This window comes from Pleurodeles waltl, chromosome 8, assembly GCF_031143425.1.
Source record: "Pleurodeles waltl isolate 20211129_DDA chromosome 8, aPleWal1.hap1.20221129, whole genome shotgun sequence".
Classification (NCBI taxonomy): Eukaryota; Metazoa; Chordata; class Amphibia; order Caudata; family Salamandridae; genus Pleurodeles; species Pleurodeles waltl.
The window spans coordinates 713,203,614-713,222,741 of record NC_090447.1 but is presented as its reverse complement, the minus strand read 5'-3'; the positions used below and the strand labels follow the sequence as shown (position 1 = coordinate 713,222,741).

The window sequence follows — 19,128 nt, the reverse complement described above, 5'->3', positions numbered from 1 at the left end:
TTAGTGCAGCACTCCAGATTGCGCTCTGTGCGCATGCTCTCCGCTCTAGTTTGAGAACTCCATTCTACTCTGCTCCTTCGAAGTAAAATTAAAGGTACACTATACAATCAGAACCAGGTTGTAATACTTTGTACGATTTTTGACAACAAAAATATATATATATATACACACACACACACACACACTCATTGTCCTGCAGGAAGTCACACAATTATTACTGCGTCACCTTTGCACATCAGGTTTCTCAATCACTAATCTAATGTTAGTACAACCATTACAAAGTGCAATTATGTCCCTATCTTTTGTGCAAAATTGATGCCTCACAATTTCACACTTAACCTAGTAGACAATTTCTAATTAACTGTATTTACCTGTCCCAAGATTTTAGATGTCTTTTTAGTCTGATAATCTCTTTATCTTTTAACAAAGCAATCTACAACATAATACAGCAAATTCAAATTACAATTCACCTACATATAATGCATCAACCCTATTGATACTCACCCCCCCATCTAATTTATCACCAATTCTGTGACTGCCAGTCGCAATTGCTTTGAAAACTGCCCCCCCCTGCAAATTGGACACTATTTTATTACTTCTTACTCCCATATTCTTTCATTTGTGCAATTCATATCCCTAGCACCCGCAACCATCCTCACGCTACCAAATTATTTGGGTCAGCGCAACTTACAAATGTTATCAATTATGTTTTATGCCACTTTTCTCTACCGAGTCCACTTCTGGTCATTGGACCTGAGGGGTGGCAATTAGGTATAATAAGACGCAACAAAACTTAATGTAAGTTCTTTCTCTATAGAACAATAAAGAGTTTAGGATGGTTTAAAATATTTATTCAAATACAAGTAATAAGTTTAATTAATCAACAATATTTACAGAACATTGCATGAAGCGTGCCCTGAATCTTTCCCTACTCTATTTGTCTTAGTTCTATTTGGAGAGTATGTAGTGCGCTACTAAAGAATACAGCAACAGTTTACTTTCGTCTGACTGAAGGAGTCAGAGAAAATGCAGTTAAAGATTTTAGCAAATAATTATTTATTCTATCTCAAATAGTTCTCATGACTATCAGCTCAATGAGCTGCAGCTATCATACTATTCTGAAACAGTTTATCTAGTTCACTCTCCCCATCTACAGATAGTCAAGAAGACTTTTCCTGCGAAGAGGCAAAATAGCTTTCAATGATATGTCCAAATGTCAGGAACCCAAGCAGCTCTCCCTCATCGCTAACCTGGTCTTCACTGAACTCCCTCCTCACCCCCAACCCCCCACACACACACTTTCCATCAGACATCTTTTATAATGAATCACTGGTTACAACATTAACAGTTTGTCATAAAATGACATTCATTCTTATGTTGCAACATTTCTCAAGCAGAACCAACTTGAATTCAAAACAGAATCAGCAACACTACCATGTATTCTGATGCAATCATTTCCTTTTGCACAGCTTTCACTCTGCAGGTCCATTCATAAAAGATGCAGCTTAGGATACAATTTGTGCAATTCTGCGCATTAAAAAAAAAAAAGCATGCTACTATTGTTTAAGACAGGAGCTTTGTTAAATGAATAGGCCATGCAAAGGTTAGAAGTGAAACATTTGTTTTGCAAAGAATGTGTTAACGTTAACAGTTTTTAGCATGTCAGGCCACAGGGGTTGTGCAGAGTTTAAAACAAGTTTATAACTATGAAAAGCAACTGCAATTAGGCCTAGCTTCGTTCTCTTGTTTAGTAATGTCATGATATTTTATAATGTATTGAAAGCTTTAGCAGTTTTTCTTCTGTCTCGAGATCTAAGCCTACTTAGTCGAATAATCTTTTGTATAACAGTCTACAATATTTTACAGCAATTTCAATTCAAATGAACCAAAAACATTACAATTATCTCAGATATCAACTCCATGTTTGTCTTATTAAGCTGTAGACTGGACTGTGGCTCCCCAGGCCCTCATGTTGTGCGTGGCCTTCTCCACATTACACTCACCAGAGGCGCCCCAAGGAGCACAGTTGTTTCATTGTCTGATCCTGTGGGGGACGTATGGTCTTCCACTCTTCTCCTGTAGATTTTCATGGATAGTCTATACCCTTGGCTCCCACCACACCAAACCTCCAAATCTTTCCTCGTCAACACCCCACACCATCTCCCATACCCAAACTAGAGATGCAACAAGACCACAGCTCTCCAAGCCCCACCTCTATCCCTAATTTTTACACTTAGGACATAGATTTATGTTTTGAGCACTGGCTTTTCAAACCATTGCATAACATAGAACCAGGACTATCTTTGACCAAATAAGTATTGGCAAAGCCAATAGGCCTTACATTTTGCCTCTTTGTTTGCGAATGCTGCTCGGTACCCACAAAAAGAAACAAGTGTGATGACTCCCATGCATTTTTGGCAGGTTAGGGAATAAGTCACCAAACATGTGACCACTACATGATGCCTTTGCCATTGACTGTACCAGGAGGCAGACACCAATTTTTCATGGTAAATAGGGATTAAAACCTGCACTGAAGTGCAAAACGAAAAAAAAAAAAAAAAACACAACAGCTGGCAGCACTCAAATGTTAGTGGACTCTTAATAACAAAAATAAAATACTAAGAGGGGAGGGTCAGCAACAGAGGAATTGGGGGAAGAAAATTAAAAAAATGCCAGGGTGAGGAAGCAGTGGACAAGTTTGGGTGGTGGGCAATTAGATGAGGGATCAACATTGCACACCTGCAGTATGATGGCTAAGCCATACACATGTGAAAGACAAAGTATGGCATGATACAAGTCAACCAGTCAAAAGGATAGTGAAGAAGCCAATATTCAGTGGTGCAGCAGACAAAAAACACAAGAAATTCTAATTTGCCACAAGCAAATGATACTAAGAAGAAAGCCAATCAGTGGCAAGCAATGGACTCTGCCAAAGCCCACTAACTTAGTACTGCCAACAATAGGTGTAGCTAAAAGCTGTCTGTAGGTGATATTTAAAAATAGAAGTTGTGCATTAGGATGCATGTTAGAAATGGGTCTTTGGTTGGCAGTCAGGTTACCCCCCTGTCCAAGCAAGGACCCTAACTTTAGTCAGGGTAAAGGAGAATCACCCTCAACTCCCGCTCATCCCCTTAGTAGGGTGGCATGAGCAGGCAGGCTTAACTTCAGGAAGGTGTTCAGTATTTGTACCAACACACAGTAACTTAATGAAAACACTGCAAAATGACAACACAGGTTTAGAAAAAGAATATTTATCTAAACAAAACAAGACCAAAACGACAAAAATCCACAACACACAAGTCAAGTTATCAATTAAAAAACAAAATTTTAAACACAAAGCTAATGCTGTTCGCATGGAAATGTACCTGGGTGTGTTAAAAATAACCCCACACGGGCAAGTGTGCATCAAAAATGGCTTGCAATGCATCACTATCACTCATGAGCGAGACAGTGAATAATTTCTTCTTCAGTCAAGTCGGCATGTGTCGCTTCTTCTCTCTGCAGGACAGCGATGCATCGATTCGAACCGCACTTTCGGGTCCAGGTAGGCCTGCATTGTTTTTACACGCCCAGCGATGTTTGCATCGGAAATCCTGCTGCTCAATGATCCGAAAACCATACAGCACTGGCTGCAATCTCACCAGCCTCTGTCAGCGATGCTGCATGTCGTTTCCCCAGCCGCGTGCGCCGATCTTTGTCGTGCTGCAGGCGAGCGTAGATTTTCAGTCACAAGCCGGCAGCGCGTCGATTTTTCAGTCGCAGATCGGAGTTGCATCAATCTTTTCCCTGCACAGCAGTCTTTGCGTGGATTTCTTACTCTTGTTCTGCCAGCTTCTCCTTTCAGGGTCCCAGGACTGGATGGGCACCACTTGGCAGAGTAGGAGTCTCAGCAGAGGCTCCAGGTGCTGGCAGAGAGAACTACAGGATAGCTCCACAAAACAGTCACAGGCAGAGCAGCTCTTCCTCCTCATCTCCTCTCTAGGCAGAGGTTCCTCTTGGTTTCCAGAAGTTATCTAAAGTCTGTGGTTTTGGGTACCCTTCTTATACCCATTTTGCCCTTTGAAGTAGGCTTACTTCAAATAAGTCACTCGTTTGTGAACTCCTGCCTTGCACAGGCCAGGCTCTGGACACACACCAGGGGGGTTGGAGACTGCATTATGTGAGGGCAGGCACAGCCCTTTCAGGTGTGAGTGACCACTCCTTCCCTCCTTCCTAGCACAAATGGCTCATCAGGATATGCAGGCCACATCCCAGCTCCCTTTGTGTCACTAGCAGTGCAACCAGCCCAACTGTCAAACTGACCCAGACAGGGAATACGCAAACAGACAGTCACAGAAATGGTTTAAGCAAGAAAATGCTCACTTTCTAAAAGTGGCATTTTCAAACACACAATCTTAAAATCAACTTTACTAAAAGATGTATTTTTAAGTTGTGAGCTCAGAGACACCAAACTCCACATCTATCTGCTCCCAAAGGGAATCTACACTTTAATCATATTTAAAAGTTAGCCCCCATGTTAACCTATGAGAGGGTCAGGCCTTGGAACAGTGAAAAACTAATTTAGCAGTATTTCACTATTAGGACATATAAAGCACATTAGTATATGTCCTACCGTAACCATACACTGCACTCTGCCCTTGGGGCTACTTAGAGCCTACCGTAGGGGTAGGTGACATGTAAGAAAAAGGGAAGGTTTAGGCCTGGCAATTGGGTACACTTGCCAAGTCGAAGTTACATTTGAAAACTGCACATACAGACACTGCAGAGGCAGGTCTGAGACATGATTACAGAGCTACTAATGTGGGTGGCACAACCAGTGCTGCAGGCCCACTAGTAGCATTTGATTTACAGGCCCTGGGCACCTCTATTGCAATGTACTAGGGACTTACTAGTAAATCAAATATGCCAATCATGGATGAACCAATTGCATAAAAATTTTGTATAGGAGCACTTGCACTTTAGCAGTGGTAAAGTGCCCAGAGTAACAAAAACAGCAAAATCAGACCAGCACACATCAGCAACCTGGGAAATTGAGGCTAAGAGTTAAGCGAGCCCACGCCAAGGATGAAAAGTCTAACAATCCATATACATGAATTTGTTTTCAGAGTGCCAACTGCTGCCAACAATGCTTGGTGGGGCAGTGCGTGGGGGTATATATCTAACTAAAAGCAACTCACCTGCCACTGCCAGATGCTGCCTCAATGTTCCTCTGCTCCCCTCCTCATCCGATCCAGACACTTTGCCCACCCGGTTACCAAGCAGGACAGCAATGGTGGGATTGGTCCGAGCAGCTGAAACGCCGCTCAGTTAGGGGCTGGGAACCTGTGTTGGTTCTCCACCCTGCTGTGCAATACAGCTTGCATGGAGAGTTTTAAGTGGTCATGTCAGCTTGGTCGGCCAAAGACAGCCGGCCAAACTGACATGCGTGCTTAGAGTGCTCCTATAAATTCTCCTCCCGACACACAGGATGGCCCAGTCCTGGACCAAATAAGGAAAAAATTAAATGGTTTCATTATCATTTTATTTTTCTACTGCCTTTCAGCAGTGGGATGACGCTCCTCCACCATAAAAGAAAGGTCACCCCTTTCCTCAAGAAGCAAGCAAAGGTAGAACTTTAGCTTGTTTAAAGTTTGTTATAAATCACATCCTGAGATATGACCAGTGAATATTTTAAGGGCTTTGCATTACACGAATGATCTTTGTCAAACCAAAAGCACAAACTTTGAAGCAGGAGACTGGCTGTTGAAGAAAACTACAGAAATCAGACGAATTATAAATTTCACTACAGCAAGACTGAGAGTGTTAAACAAGTGTGGTCTGGTCAACTCAGACCAGGTGACCAATGTTTACTATACGAGGTAGGAATATTTCACCCAAACATTCGAACCTCATATTCGTGGAAGCACGGGCGTCATGACGATCCCCCTTCCGCGGTTTGAGGTGGTGTGTTTCTAGAGAGTTTTGTAATATAAAACTTCTAAATTGCAGTTCATTAATTGAGATTCGGATCTCCAAATAGAAGCTCAGAAAAAAACACTGCAAGAGAAAAGCATGAAGCTGTGAGTCAGGGAAACAAAATGAAACGAAGAGATGAATGTCTAGGAAGGATAGCAGGAGAGGAAGAACGATAGCTGGATGAGAGGATACCGAAGTGACCGATAGACAAAAGGGTTGATGGATGGAAGTAAAGCAGTATATATGGAGACATGGATAGAAAGTGATAGATGGGGTGAAGGGTGCTCTAGTGGAATAGAGAGCATGTTATATGGATGGAGGACGAGAAGAGATGAGAAAAAAGGAAATATTGATAAAAGATTGCATTAAAAAAAAGGATGGATTCTGAGACTACTTGAAGAGCAAAAGCCAAGGAAAAGTTAGACCAAGGAAGGGAGGGAAAAAAAAAAAAAAAAAAAACACACACACACACACACACACACACACACACACACACACACACACACACACACACACACACACACGGAAGGAAAGAAAAAATGGTAGCTTCCTGAAAAATTCCTAGGCTTGCTCAATACCATTGCGTATATGGTTGAAAGTGCGTGTGGTAGTTTAATTTTCTGGCTACTCGCTTGTGAAAGACCAGAGTTCCACCCTCAAACAGTTTGCATAGTGTTAACTTGAACAGGAGTCAGGACTTTAGGGGGGTAGTGGGGGGGCACTATGAATTAAGGCTGAAAGATTCGAGGATTTATACATGTCGAGCTATTACTCCAGGTGCTAAAGCAGACTTCGTTGAAACCCCACGGGTGTTGCTGCAGTTATACTTTGAGTACCAAAAGAACCTTTATAACAATCTTTCAAAACACCAATTCTTTGACCTCACATTAGGCCACCATTTGAATAAAAATGCACAAAGTTAAACTTCCATACCTTTAAACTCCACTTCAAGTACTGGAATAAGAAAGTGACAGTAACAGACCAAATGAAGTAGTGAGATAAAAATAGTTTATTAGCTTTTCAAATAAGGGTAATTAAGTGCATACAAACAACAAACAACCACAACCACACACTCAAGATTGAAGTACGAAGACTAATTTCTTCTAGAATTCCTGAGATTGGACTTCTTTAAGTTCTTCCGATGAACCCTTAGCAGTCTTTTTGGGGAGCAACTGAGCCTGGATGTTTGGCAGGACACCGCCTTCTGCAATGGTCACACCAGCAAACAGTTTGTTTAGCTCTTCGTCATTCCTGACAGCCAGCTGGAGGTGTCTTGGCACAATCCTAGACCTTTTGTTGTCCCTGGCAGCGTTTCCTGCCAGTTCCAGCACCTCTGCAGTCAGGTATTCCAGGACGGCCGCCAAGTAAACAGGAGCGCCGGAGCCCACCCGCTCTGCATAATGCCCCTTCTTCAGCAGTCTATGGATGCGACCAACCGGAAACTGTAGGCCTGCTCTGGAGGACCTGGTCTTGTGTTCACTGCCCTTTGGCTTGCCCACTTTCTTACCACGGCCAGACATGATGCTAAGGAATGGAAAGAAACATTAGTGAACAGTTGCAAGGAGGTTCAGAGTCTCCAACACTATTCTTTGTCACATCAAAGCCTGGTCATCTTAACTTTCATTGAACCTTGTGTTAAGCAAGTGAAAATCTAAAATTAGCACCATTGGAAGTCTCAATCTTTCATGACATTCTACTTTCGGAATGAAATTGTTTGCTGGTCTACTGTGCAACTTTCACAAATGTGCACTTCACACAAGTAGGTCACGCAAGATACTAGAGGGAGACTGGGTTTAGCAGAACATTTTTCATCAATACATTTTTTGCTTGAACCAGTCTATAGCATTCAAAAGTGATGTAAAGCCAAGAAATGTTATGAATTTAGTGAGTAGCAAAATTTAAACTTTTCACTGGGATAACTCAAGTTTCATGCAGGCCTCACCAAAATGTGGTTACTTTCTGTAAAATTCTCACTAACCTTTAACAAAAAAGGTCATATATTCTTGTTCAGTTGTATACTGAATTTTTCTGTGCCTGCGTTCAAGCAGAGGGAGATTGGGGACTATGCCCAATATTGTAGACAGCTTGTCCATGCTGCTGATCCACAATTTAGTAAACGTGCAAATTAAGTAATGGCTGAACTTACAGCGGCAGCAACAAATGCTTCAGTGGCTTAGTTGGTCACCCTCAACTCAGGCTTGGCTGGGACGCTAAAGAAGGACATGAAAAAGATTTGCGATGACATAACAGCAAGGCTGCATGATACACAGATACCAACAGAATCTTATCAAGGGGCAGGCAGCCAACAGTGTTCTCCTAGGACTGTAAATGGGGACTCGTGGAAGGAATTAGAGAAAGCGGAGATTGGAAGACCATCAAGTGAGGTTTTGGCAGAAGAAAGTGCTGTACAGCACATTAAGAAATTACTTAAAACAGGCTTAGAAAGTCCAGACGTTGTGCCCAAGAAGAATTGTGACATGTCAGAGGAAGAGAGCACAACTCTGAGGTTAAAGTAGGTCAGTCAATCTGTGATGATTCAAGGGGTGGGGGGAGAAACATCTGGTGCTGGTCATGCAGTAGTGACAGATTATTAATAGGAAGAGATGAAACTTTGATGCTTCCATACTGTAATATTAAAAAGCCCATGGAAACCCACATATTTTGAAGGGAAAAAAAAAAATGTGTTGATTAATAAACTTATGACTTATGCCCTCCCTTTTTGGTTTCAGAGTTCAGTCTTATTCCCCTCAGTACCACTAACTATTCTATAGCACGGGCAAAGCATGAGATCATTAATTGTAGTGGACTGATGCAGACTAGCCCCAGGGAAAAATGCATCCTGTTTTCAGGGGCATCACACCCAGGGGTGGTTGGTGAATGCCAGCACAAACATGAAATGACCGGGTGCAGGTTTTTGGAGGAGGGGAGGAAATAAAAATAATTTGTATGTTTGGCCCTTTAAGATGAAAGCTAAGCTTTAGGTTCACGTGAGCTACACCACTTCACACAATGGTGCAGGCCTTCTTGTGTGATGTCAAAATGGTCAGGCTGTGGAGACTAATGGTAAATGCCAGTGTCCCCAGGTATGTTAGGGGACACTGTGGTGCTATGTACAACCTGTAAACAGCAAGACTAAAGAGAGGGTCAGAAATAGATTTTAAGCACACTAAGCAACAGTAGCACTTGCCAAGTGAAATTGACAGGGGAGGGGAGTTGCAAGGCGAAATTGTCTCTTGCCAGGCATTATGTAATTGCCTTGAAACAAGAAGGACACAAAAAGAACTCATTTCACATGGGATTGATACCATGGGATTAGGAGCTTTGAGATCTGACGAGTTTGGCAAGGGTTCATGAAGCTTGAATCTGTAATATACAGCTGACAAGACAAAATGCACCACGGCAACAAATAACTATTGATTTGTAGTCATCAGATTGTGACATGGTGTAAGATGCTTGGGAAATGATGCTGTATCTAGGGATTAAGCTTCCACAGCAATACCCTCGCTCTCAGCTACAATATAGTCATGGTAAATTAACACTGCATAACAGGCTTCCATCAAGCCAGCCAACCAGCCATTGGAATTAACAGTTGCTGGGGAGTGGACATTCATGGAAGATAAGAATTCCAAGGCGAGAGCCTCTGACCAGACACCTTAAGTACCTATAAATACCTACACGCCATTTTCGGCATCAAAGATGTGATGCGATTTGAACATAGATTGTGTACTTGCATTAAGTGCAAGCAAAGCTATTCATTGTCTTCACTGTCTCCTAGCACCTTGGAGTGCACTACCTAAAGACTTCCTTTCTCCATTACCCAATGAACTAATCTAGAGCTGTCAAAAGTAGAGGGTGGGGGGGGGGGGGGGGGGAGGAACCGAGAGTGGTCATTCCCAAGCTCAGGTATTCAGGAAAAATAGAATAATGAGATTGTGTGAAGGGCAGGCGGTATCAGTGGGATGGAGTGAATGTGTGCAAGACTTGGTGACAGCAAACAGGGAGAAAAGGAGTGATTAGAGCCAGTGAAGGAAGGAGCTGGATGTGAGAATGCGAAGAGAAGCGGCAATACAAACATTGCTATGTCTGGAGATAGGAAGAGTGAGGTGTACAGGGTGGTAATGGAGTGAGAAAGTCTAGCACGAGTGGGATGTACAATAGAGTGCGAGGAAGGGGACTGAAGTAAATTGAGAACATATTACCCCCCCCACCAAAAAAAAGGGGGGGGGATACTATGCCAGAATACACTGAATAAGGCACACAGTTTAGTTGAGATTTATAGTCTGAAAGGTACAGGCATACTGCGAGACAGTGACCTGACGAAAAAACGGTACAACTGAGGGGGTAATAAAACACACGTCAGTTTCCCACGGAAAAATAAATGCCTTCTGAAATTACAAGGCATTGAACAAAAACCCGTGGGGGGGGGGGGGGGGGGGGGGAGGGGGAGGCTGGGCTAAAAGACCCATAGATATAAAGGAAACTATGTCCATAGCAAAAACAAGTAAGAGTATCTTAGCAAGTTAAATTACATTTCTTTCTGTGCCATTCTACTAGATTACCGTTTGCCTGACCAATGTATCCCCAGTATACTCACTCTAACCCATTCAAGATGCAGCACCAGAAACCCTTCACAATGAGAATGCGGGAAGCAGTGCAGACTTTCTGCCAACAGCGAGATCCTGCTATGATGCCCGACCACCAACCTTCTAATACACATCCGGGTGGAAGTTTCTCACTTCCTCTCTGGTGGCAAAAGCCCAAGAATTCCACAAAACATGCTCTTCACTCGCCTGGGATTTAAAATATAAAGCTGTCACTTTATTGGACAGACTACCTATCAATACCCCTAATTATTGGCAAGCGTTAGCCAATACCATAATTTCTTTGACTCATTCCAAAAGCTTTGTAGCATGAAAAAAGGGAGGTGATTTAGGAGAAGAACTGTTTGTTTGCCCCTCGCCCACCCCTTCCTAGGGGGCCCACAGAGCCTTAAGAGGAGCTGCCATAACATACACAAGAGTGAATTGCAGCCGGCATCGACCAAGCAAAAGCAATCTTTAGTTCATTAGATGGTGTATTTGTGGCCAAAATAGAAACAGACTGCACCCACACCTACCCTACAGTTTAGTGAGCAGCTTGCCCACACCCCCTGCCTGAGAAGTATTGCCTTATGGAAGTCACAGCCTCCTCATGCCTGGCCCAATAAAAACTTAACAAGAGGTTCCTTTTCAAAAGCATAAGTGAGACTTCAGGCTTCCCTCCTTTCACTCTAGGCTCCGTCATACCGGCCTCTTGAACTGTTGATTGCAGTTATCTACCTGTTGTATTTGAGACGTCTGGTGACATTAGCCGAACTCCGTGCCCGTTGACCCAGATAGGGCCCCCCACTACAAAACCAAGACCATGGCCAGATGCTCCGGACGCCGGCCTCTAGAAATTATGAGAAGGCTTGGGCGGCAAACAACAGAGGACATTCAGATTAATTGGCAACCTGGCACCTTGAATGGCAAACCAGCTGGAGCTGCTAATAGTCCCCTGAACCACTCACTACTAGTCCTGCGACCCAAGCACGCAGGTAAGAGCGTATGTCCGGCTTCCCCCCTTAGTCAACAAGTGCATCCCCCTTTTTTTGTGGTATATTACGTTACCAGTTCAGTTTTGGGTGAGTGGTGGATGTTTTTAGACAGTAATGCTCTGTCCAGATAACTTTAAGGGACATACATTTTCTGCATGCAAATAAAAACCTTAAGCCTAGTAATGGTCAGGAAATCAGCTTGAGTTTATTAGCTGTACTCGAGTACCAAACTGATCACCACTTCCCGGAGTGCCTTTACCAGTAGTTTGATTTAGCAAGGGGAGTGGGTGGGAAGTACTTTGTCATACAGACAAGAGTACCCAAGGCCGTAGGAAACCGGCGGCAATGAGAGTTATACGTGGTTATATTCACAACTGCCCTTAGGAAAGAATCTGAATCCGTCAAACACACAGAAGACCCTACACAAAAATGGAGGGAAAAAAAAAAAAAAAAAAAAAAATCCACCAGAAAAGGCAAATGGAGCAGAAAAAACAATGAAAGAAGGGCCCATAGAAAGGGTACATAGACGCAAATTGTAAAAAGACAAGTGTTAAAGTTACAGGCAGCAGTTTTGGGTCAGGGTTGACAATATATCTAAACGGAATACAAGCAAGTAAGATATAATATTGACAGGAAGCAAGGGGGATTTAAAAAAAAAAAAAAAAAAAAAAAAAAAACACACACCACACCCAGAAAGAACAAAGCGGCAGAAACCACGGGACTGACTGGATTTTAAACACACATATGTTTAAACAAACGTAGGCGACTGTACAAGCACTTCAGACAGAAAAGCCACCCTACTCTAAAGTCTACCTCATTGTGCTTCACCAGCAGGGTAACGCTTGCTTTTCCCCACCACAGATTATTTTACTACACTTCGCAAACTAGCACACTTATATGCATTTATTTCAACAGTCACCTGGAATAACGGTAATCAATAAAGGTAGATCTACCAATTAACTTAAAACAAGCTCAAACAACAACGATTAGAAAGCTACCCAAAACAAAACCCACCACTGACCTTGAGCTTCACCAATACAACACAAAGTTGCTCTGCGGAAATGCTATTCACATGTTAATTTTAAATTCTCGGTCGTAGAAACCTAATTAGTGCCTGCCAATAGATTAATTAATTGCACCTTGGGTCTATTCCTTCTCTGTTGGAGTATTGAGTTACCTGCTACTCCTCCCTCACTTCCGAGTGCACACCCCTCAGAAAAAGCAACATTGTTTTTTAAAGAAACATATGTTTGTTTCAAAGAAAGTCACCTGAAGTGTCATCTTTGTTTTTAATTTTTACTCTCACGGTAAAGGGACTTTTACTCGTTTCATATTAATGTATTCAACGTACAATTAATTTTTCTTGTTAGTTAGTTTACCTATTTTACTGGAGCACTATATTCCAGTCCTAGCTTTCCTTAACTAAATTACTGCATTCTTGGAGTTGTAGTCTTTTGGTCAGTCCCGTTTTACTGAACCAAGATTTCTTCTTCCAGAATGCATTGCTTTGTGACCAGTGACTAGGAACTTGGTGTCCATTTGATATGAATCATCTGCAACATCTTTACAAGGCATGATTGTAATTACTATTTAACTTCATCAAAATGTGTTTTTTCGACAAGCTGCAAAAAAAACCGAATTGACTGGTAGGCTTAAATGAAGATTATTTTTTTTAAACCCACAATATAAGGCATTCCATAATCCCGATGCTATGCACAAGTTAACCACGGAACATCAGAGCACCCAAAGTCTTTTTTTGCGCGTGATTGCTTACTTTTTTTTTAATAATGGAAAAATGACATCTTTATGACCGCATCTGCTTGTCTAAGGTAACACAGCTCTGAAGCTTCCAAGCCCATACGTGAGTAGATCATCCACAGCCAGCTTTTTTTCTGATGCTTGTATTCTTTATTTTACAAAGGGATACACAGGACTACAATTCCCAAAATGAACAGCGAAAACCCGGACTTAGCTTGCTGCTCCCCAGCGTTTTCCGAAGCACGCTGCTTCATTCAAGAATGTCGTTAGCTGCAAAATGGACACTTCTAATTAGTGGGCATTGTAAGAACTTTGTTGCCAGTCGAAGGCAGGCTGTATCCACATGGAGCTCCTGCATCCAGCTAGTACCAACAAATATCGTTCAATCTCTAGAAGACGGAACTGCCAAAGGCCTGACAGTTCTACATGGAGAGGAACGGAAACTAATTAAACAATCCATCCACTTTGAACGATGCCTCTAATGGCACCGGTGAGATTTACTCTTCCTGGAAAGATCCATCCATCCACCCTTTCACCCTTCACCATTCTATCAGCCCATCTTTAAATCTCTCACCCTTCCAAATCTAACCATCCATCTTTTCAATCCACTACCCATCCAGCCAATCATCCGTTCTCTTATGCATGCATCCATCAGCCCATTCAGTCACACTTTTGATTGTCCATCCATGCATCGATTCACTCATCCATTTTTTCACCATCCCATTCATCCATCCATTTAACTCTGCCATCAATCCACCCTTTCAATCAATCAATCAATCAAGAAATTTATAGAGCGCGCTACTCACCCGTGAGGGTCTCAAGGCGCTGGATTGAGGGTGGGGGGGGAGATCACTGTTCGAACAGCCATGTTTTGAGGTATTTTTCGGAAAATCAGGAGGTCTTGGGTCTTGCGGAGGTTGGTGGGGAGGGAGTTCCAGGCCTTGGGGGCGAGATAGGAGAATGATCTGCCTCCTGTGGTGGTGCGTTGGATGCGGGGGACTGTGGCGAGTGCGAGGTCAGCGGATCGGAGGTGACGGGTGGGAATGTGGAAGTTCACTCTTTTGTTGAGGTAGGTTTGGCCGGTGTTGTGGAGGGATTTGTATGCGTGGATGAGGATTTTGAAGGTGATCCTTTTGTCTAAGGGGAGCCAGTGAAGGGATTTGAGGTGTGGTGAGATGTGTTCATGGCAGGGGAGGTCCAGGATGAGGCACGCAGCTGTTTTCTGGATTTTCTGGAGTTTGCGCTTGAGTTTGAGTGTGGTGCCGGCGTAGAGGGCGTTACCGTAGACTAGCCTGCTGCTGATGAGTGCGTGGGTGACGGTCTTTCTGGTCTCTGTGGGAATCCCTTTGAAGGTTTTTTTCAGCATGCGGAGTGTGTTGAAACAGGAGGAGGTGACGGCGTTGATTTGCTGTGTCATGGAGAGGGTGGGGTCCAGGATGATGCCAAGGTTGTGTGCGTGGTTTGTGGGGGTAGGTGCGGGGCCTAGGGGGGGTGGGCCACCAGGAGGCATCCCATATGGTTTTGTGGGGGCTGAAAATGATGATCTCGGTTTTGTTGGAGTTGAGCTTGAGGTGGTTAGCTGTCATCCAGGCGGTGGTGTCAAGGAGTGCAGCGTGGAGGTTGGTTTTGGCGGTAGTAGGGTTGCGGGTGAGGGAGAAGATGAGTTGGGTGTTATCTGCTTTAGAGAGGATGGTGATTCCGTGTGGTTGGAGGATGTTGGCTAGTGGGATCATGTAAATGTTGAAGATTGTGGGGCTGAGGGAGGATCCTTGGGGGACTCCGCAGATGATTATGGTGGCAGTGGATCGGAAGGGTGGGAGGTGGACTATTTGGGTTCTATTGGTGAGGAAGGAGGTGAGCCGGTCTAGGGCTTTCTTTCCTTCATTTCACCCTTCACCTTTACATTGGCCCGTTCTTCCTTCATTTCACCTTTGGCGACCTGCATTAGGTGGCAGAATGGAGGTTCACAACACCATGGAGGGAGTAGTATGGCAGCACTTGGAGACAGCAAATTAAAAGAAAAGACCAGAAAAAATGCATTTGTTAGTGCATGAGGCAACATGCGTTCTTGGATGGGGTTCCAACATTTTTCTCACCTTTCTAGCATCTCCAGGAACAAACGTTTGTAAGTATATGCAATATGGGTCATGCACATTTTGTCTAATGTTAATGTTTAAATTAGTTACTGGCAAGCTCTTTACTCTTAGACTGTTCTTCTTCACAGAGACTATTGCACTGATGAGGATGTTGTCCTATGTTTTGGATTGGATGCCCCTGCTGTAGGACCAGCTGTGTGGATCGCGGCTGAGGCTGGCTGCACAAGAACAGATGCCTGTGTGGGAGCAATGAGGCCCGCATGACTGACTGCATTGCAAGTCTCTGTGGCCAAGTAGCTGGGTTACAAGATAAGGCAACCCGGTCTGGATGGTACACGTATTCTGGTCCACACTGCTCAATTTCACTGTGTGCATACCCTCCAGTCAAACTCGTGAGGCAACAACTACCTTACTTTTTGAGCCTTATCTGATCTCTGCGCTGTAGGGAGGGTCACTCATATTATGAGGCCATGGATGGACCAAAATATGTGTTTTGGTTGTCTAAATTATGCAGCTAGAAAGCCAAATTATGTGGCATAATGCACATTTCGTGATAGTATTACATCATTGTTAGACCTGTCAGCTCTTGGCGTGGTTTCCCTGTTCTTTTTGCTTCTGACCTCCTGTTTTTGGACCCTGTGCTCTAATTCGGTTTTGATGGTTTTTAATACTCTGGACACTTTTCCACTGCTAACAAGTGCTAAAGTGCAACTGCTCTCTGTCTAAAGGATATTGGTAATTGAATTTCCATGACTGGCATATTTAATTTACTGGAAAGACCCTAGTAAAGTGCACTGTTGGTGCCCAGGACCTGTAAATCAAATGTTACCAGTGGGCCTGCAGCACTTATTGAGCCACCCATCCATGTAGCCCTGTAAACATGGCTCCGACCTGCCACTGCAGTGTCTGTGTGTTCAGTCCTGCACTGCCAATTAGACCTGGCAAGTGTACCCACTTGCCAGGCCCAAACCTTCCCTTTTACTACATGTAGGTCACCCCTGAGGTGGGTCCTAGATAGCTCCATGGGCAGGGTACAGTGAATTTAAAAGGCAAGTTATGTACAGGTGTGTTTTACAAGTCTTGATAGTGAAATACTGCCAAATTCGGTTTTCTTTATGGCAAGGCCTATCTCTCCCAAAGGTTAACATGGGGATTGCCTTTTCATATCTTTTAAGTGTAGTTCCCCATTGGGAGCAGATAGAGATCTGGAGTTTGGGGTCTCTGAACTCTCAATTTAAAAATACAATTTTAGATTGTCAGTTTGAAAATGGCACTTTTAGAGTGCACATTTTTTAGCTTAACCATTCTGTGCCTCTGCCTGCTTGGGGAATCCACATCTGGGTCAGAGCGACATTTGGGCTGTTTGTGAATTCCGTCTATACAGTGACACAAAGGGAGCAGAGGAGTGTCCTACATCTCCTGATGAGTCTCCTGGGCTAGAGTGGGGAGAGAGGAGCAGACACCTGCACCTGAAAGGGCTGTGCCTGTCCTCACACAAAGCGGTCTCCAACCCCCTGGTGTGTGTCTGGGGCCAGGCCTGGGCAAGGCAGGATCTTGTGAACAACAGAGACTTTCCTTTGAAGTTTGCCTACTTCAAAGGAAGGAATGAGTATAAGAAGTGGACTCAAAATCCCAGACTTTTAGATTACTTATGGATAAAGAGGAACCTCTGCCAATGAGAAGAGTTGATGCTTGAGGATGACCTGCCACTCTGCCTAATGCTTTGCTGTGCTGGCCTGCTGCTGCTGCTTCTGCCTACGAGGGAAAGGTCTGGACTTTGCTTTCTGAAATCCTGCTTGTGAAGTTTATCCAAGAGCTTGGACTGAGCTTGTCTCCTGTTAAGAAGTCTCAGGGACAGCAAAGGCTTCACCAACCAGCCTTTGGGTTCACTTACTCCAGGTATGAGGCCCTTGGGAGTGAAAGCTGCCCTAAAAACCAGAAGAACCCTGAGCACTGATTCCGGACGACACCAGGACCAACGCTGCTGCCTGACTCCGCGATGCCATCGGCACCAAAAGATGGGGTCCTCTCTGAAGTGCGATGACTGAGACTGGCTCCGCAGGCCCGCCACTGCCGCAGCCCAGCTGACGTCCCACAACTCTGTGAGTCCCGACTGCCATGTCACTGATGTTCGTGACACCCAACTCCACCACAGCCCCTGCAGCCACATGGCATGACTGCGATTCCAAGAGGTCACCCCACCATGTCTTGACCTGTCAGATTCATCGACTCTGCCGGAGCATGAGGAACCGATGCCTCGCACCAATGCCGCATCACTCCCCCTGCTCTGCAATAAGGAACCAACGCCACACCGGATCCAGTGACGCCTCACCTCACCTCGCCCGACTCAAGGCACCAGCTTGTTTCTTTGTTACCAAAGTTACTGTACCTGGGGGTCCGTGGGACTCCGTGACTGGCACCATTGCCATTGAATTGTTGGAAACAACTCAGTCACAACGCAGTGAAAGCACCAAATTGAAGCTTTTGTTTTTCTAAGCACTATATTGAAGTTTAATCTTTGAAAATTTATAACTTTGCTTGTGTATGTTGGATTTTTTGTCATTGTCTTGTTTTACTCAGATAGATATTACCTATTTTTCTAATTGGTGTAGAGTGATTTTGTGGTGTTTTTCACTGTGTGTGTTTGTACAAATACTTTACAAATTGCCTCCGAGATAACCCTGACTGCTCGTGCCAAGCTACCAAGGGGATGAGCAGGTGTTATCTGAGCTGTGCATCTCCCTTACCCTGACTAGAGTAAGGGTCCCTGCTTGGACAGAGTGCAAACTGACTGCCAATCATAGACTCCATTTCTAACAATCATTATTTTGTCATTTTATTTTACAGTGTTATACCACAAAAAGTACCTGAAAGGTGACTAGCCAACTTTAGTGAAATCCTTCCAGTGCATGGCAATACGTCATTGTGTTTTCAGAAAGACTTTACAAGTTTGATGTAAAAACATTTGTTTAATCTGCAAGTCATGCAGCAGATGATGGATTGTGTGGCAAATGCAGCAAATCTATAATTATACGGAACATACTACAGAATCTTATATTTGCAGTGGTCCTGGCTGTACATCAGTAGGGCTGGCTAATTGCTGGGGCGGACCTTCTCCTTAAATTCAGGATATCCATATCCATATTGGCTGGGGCCATGTGGAGGCTGTGTGAAGTCCTTGTGGCGCTGACATGCTGGATCTTCTTCCGGTTGTGCTACTGGACCCCTGAGGGTGGGCTTCTTTCAGCTGGTGGTGAGTGTGGCTTGCCTGTTGCAGAGGTGCAACAAGTGGTGGCACAGAGCTGAGTTTACAAAGAGTCTTGCTTGAGGTTTTTAGTGCAGCTGCCCATGATCTCATAGTCATTCGCGGTTTATGTGTTAATGCTTGCTAGGTGACCTTTCTTGCTGTCCCTGCAGTTTGGCTGTGTGCTGACTTTCATGTTACTCAGAAGTCTTTGGGTCATATTTAAGAAATGTGGTGCTGCACACATTGCAGCACCACTTTTCTTGAGCTCCTTAGCACCCCCTAACACCACCATGTGTGTGCCGTATTTAAAATATGGTGCACCATGGCGGTACTTAGGGTACTAGCATCAATCACTTTTGACGCTAGTCCTGCTAAGCACCCAGAGACCCATTGTAAGCAACGGAAGCCTCCTTTTAACGGCTGCTCTGAGCAGGCGTTAAAAGTGCCAAAAAAAATGGCGCAAGGAAATCTCTCAGATTTCCTTATGCCATTTGTTT

The 19,128-nt window shown here is 43.9% G+C and overlaps 1 protein-coding gene across 1 annotated transcript; it reads right to left on the bottom strand.

Annotated features, from left to right (window-relative positions):
• Positions 1-7,058: 7,058 nt before the first annotated feature.
• LOC138249552 (late histone H2A.1-like) lies at positions 7,059-7,475 on the bottom strand. Its single transcript, XM_069203502.1, has one exon. It carries the CDS (start codon positions 7,473-7,475, stop codon positions 7,059-7,061), a length of 417 nt encoding a protein of 138 aa, XP_069059603.1.
• Positions 7,476-19,128: the final 11,653 nt, after the last annotated feature.

Coding starts and splice junctions, on each gene's coding strand:
- LOC138249552 (XM_069203502.1), bottom strand. CDS start 7,475: ATGTCTGGCCGTGGTAAGAAAGTGGGCAAGCCAAAGGGCAGTGAACAC.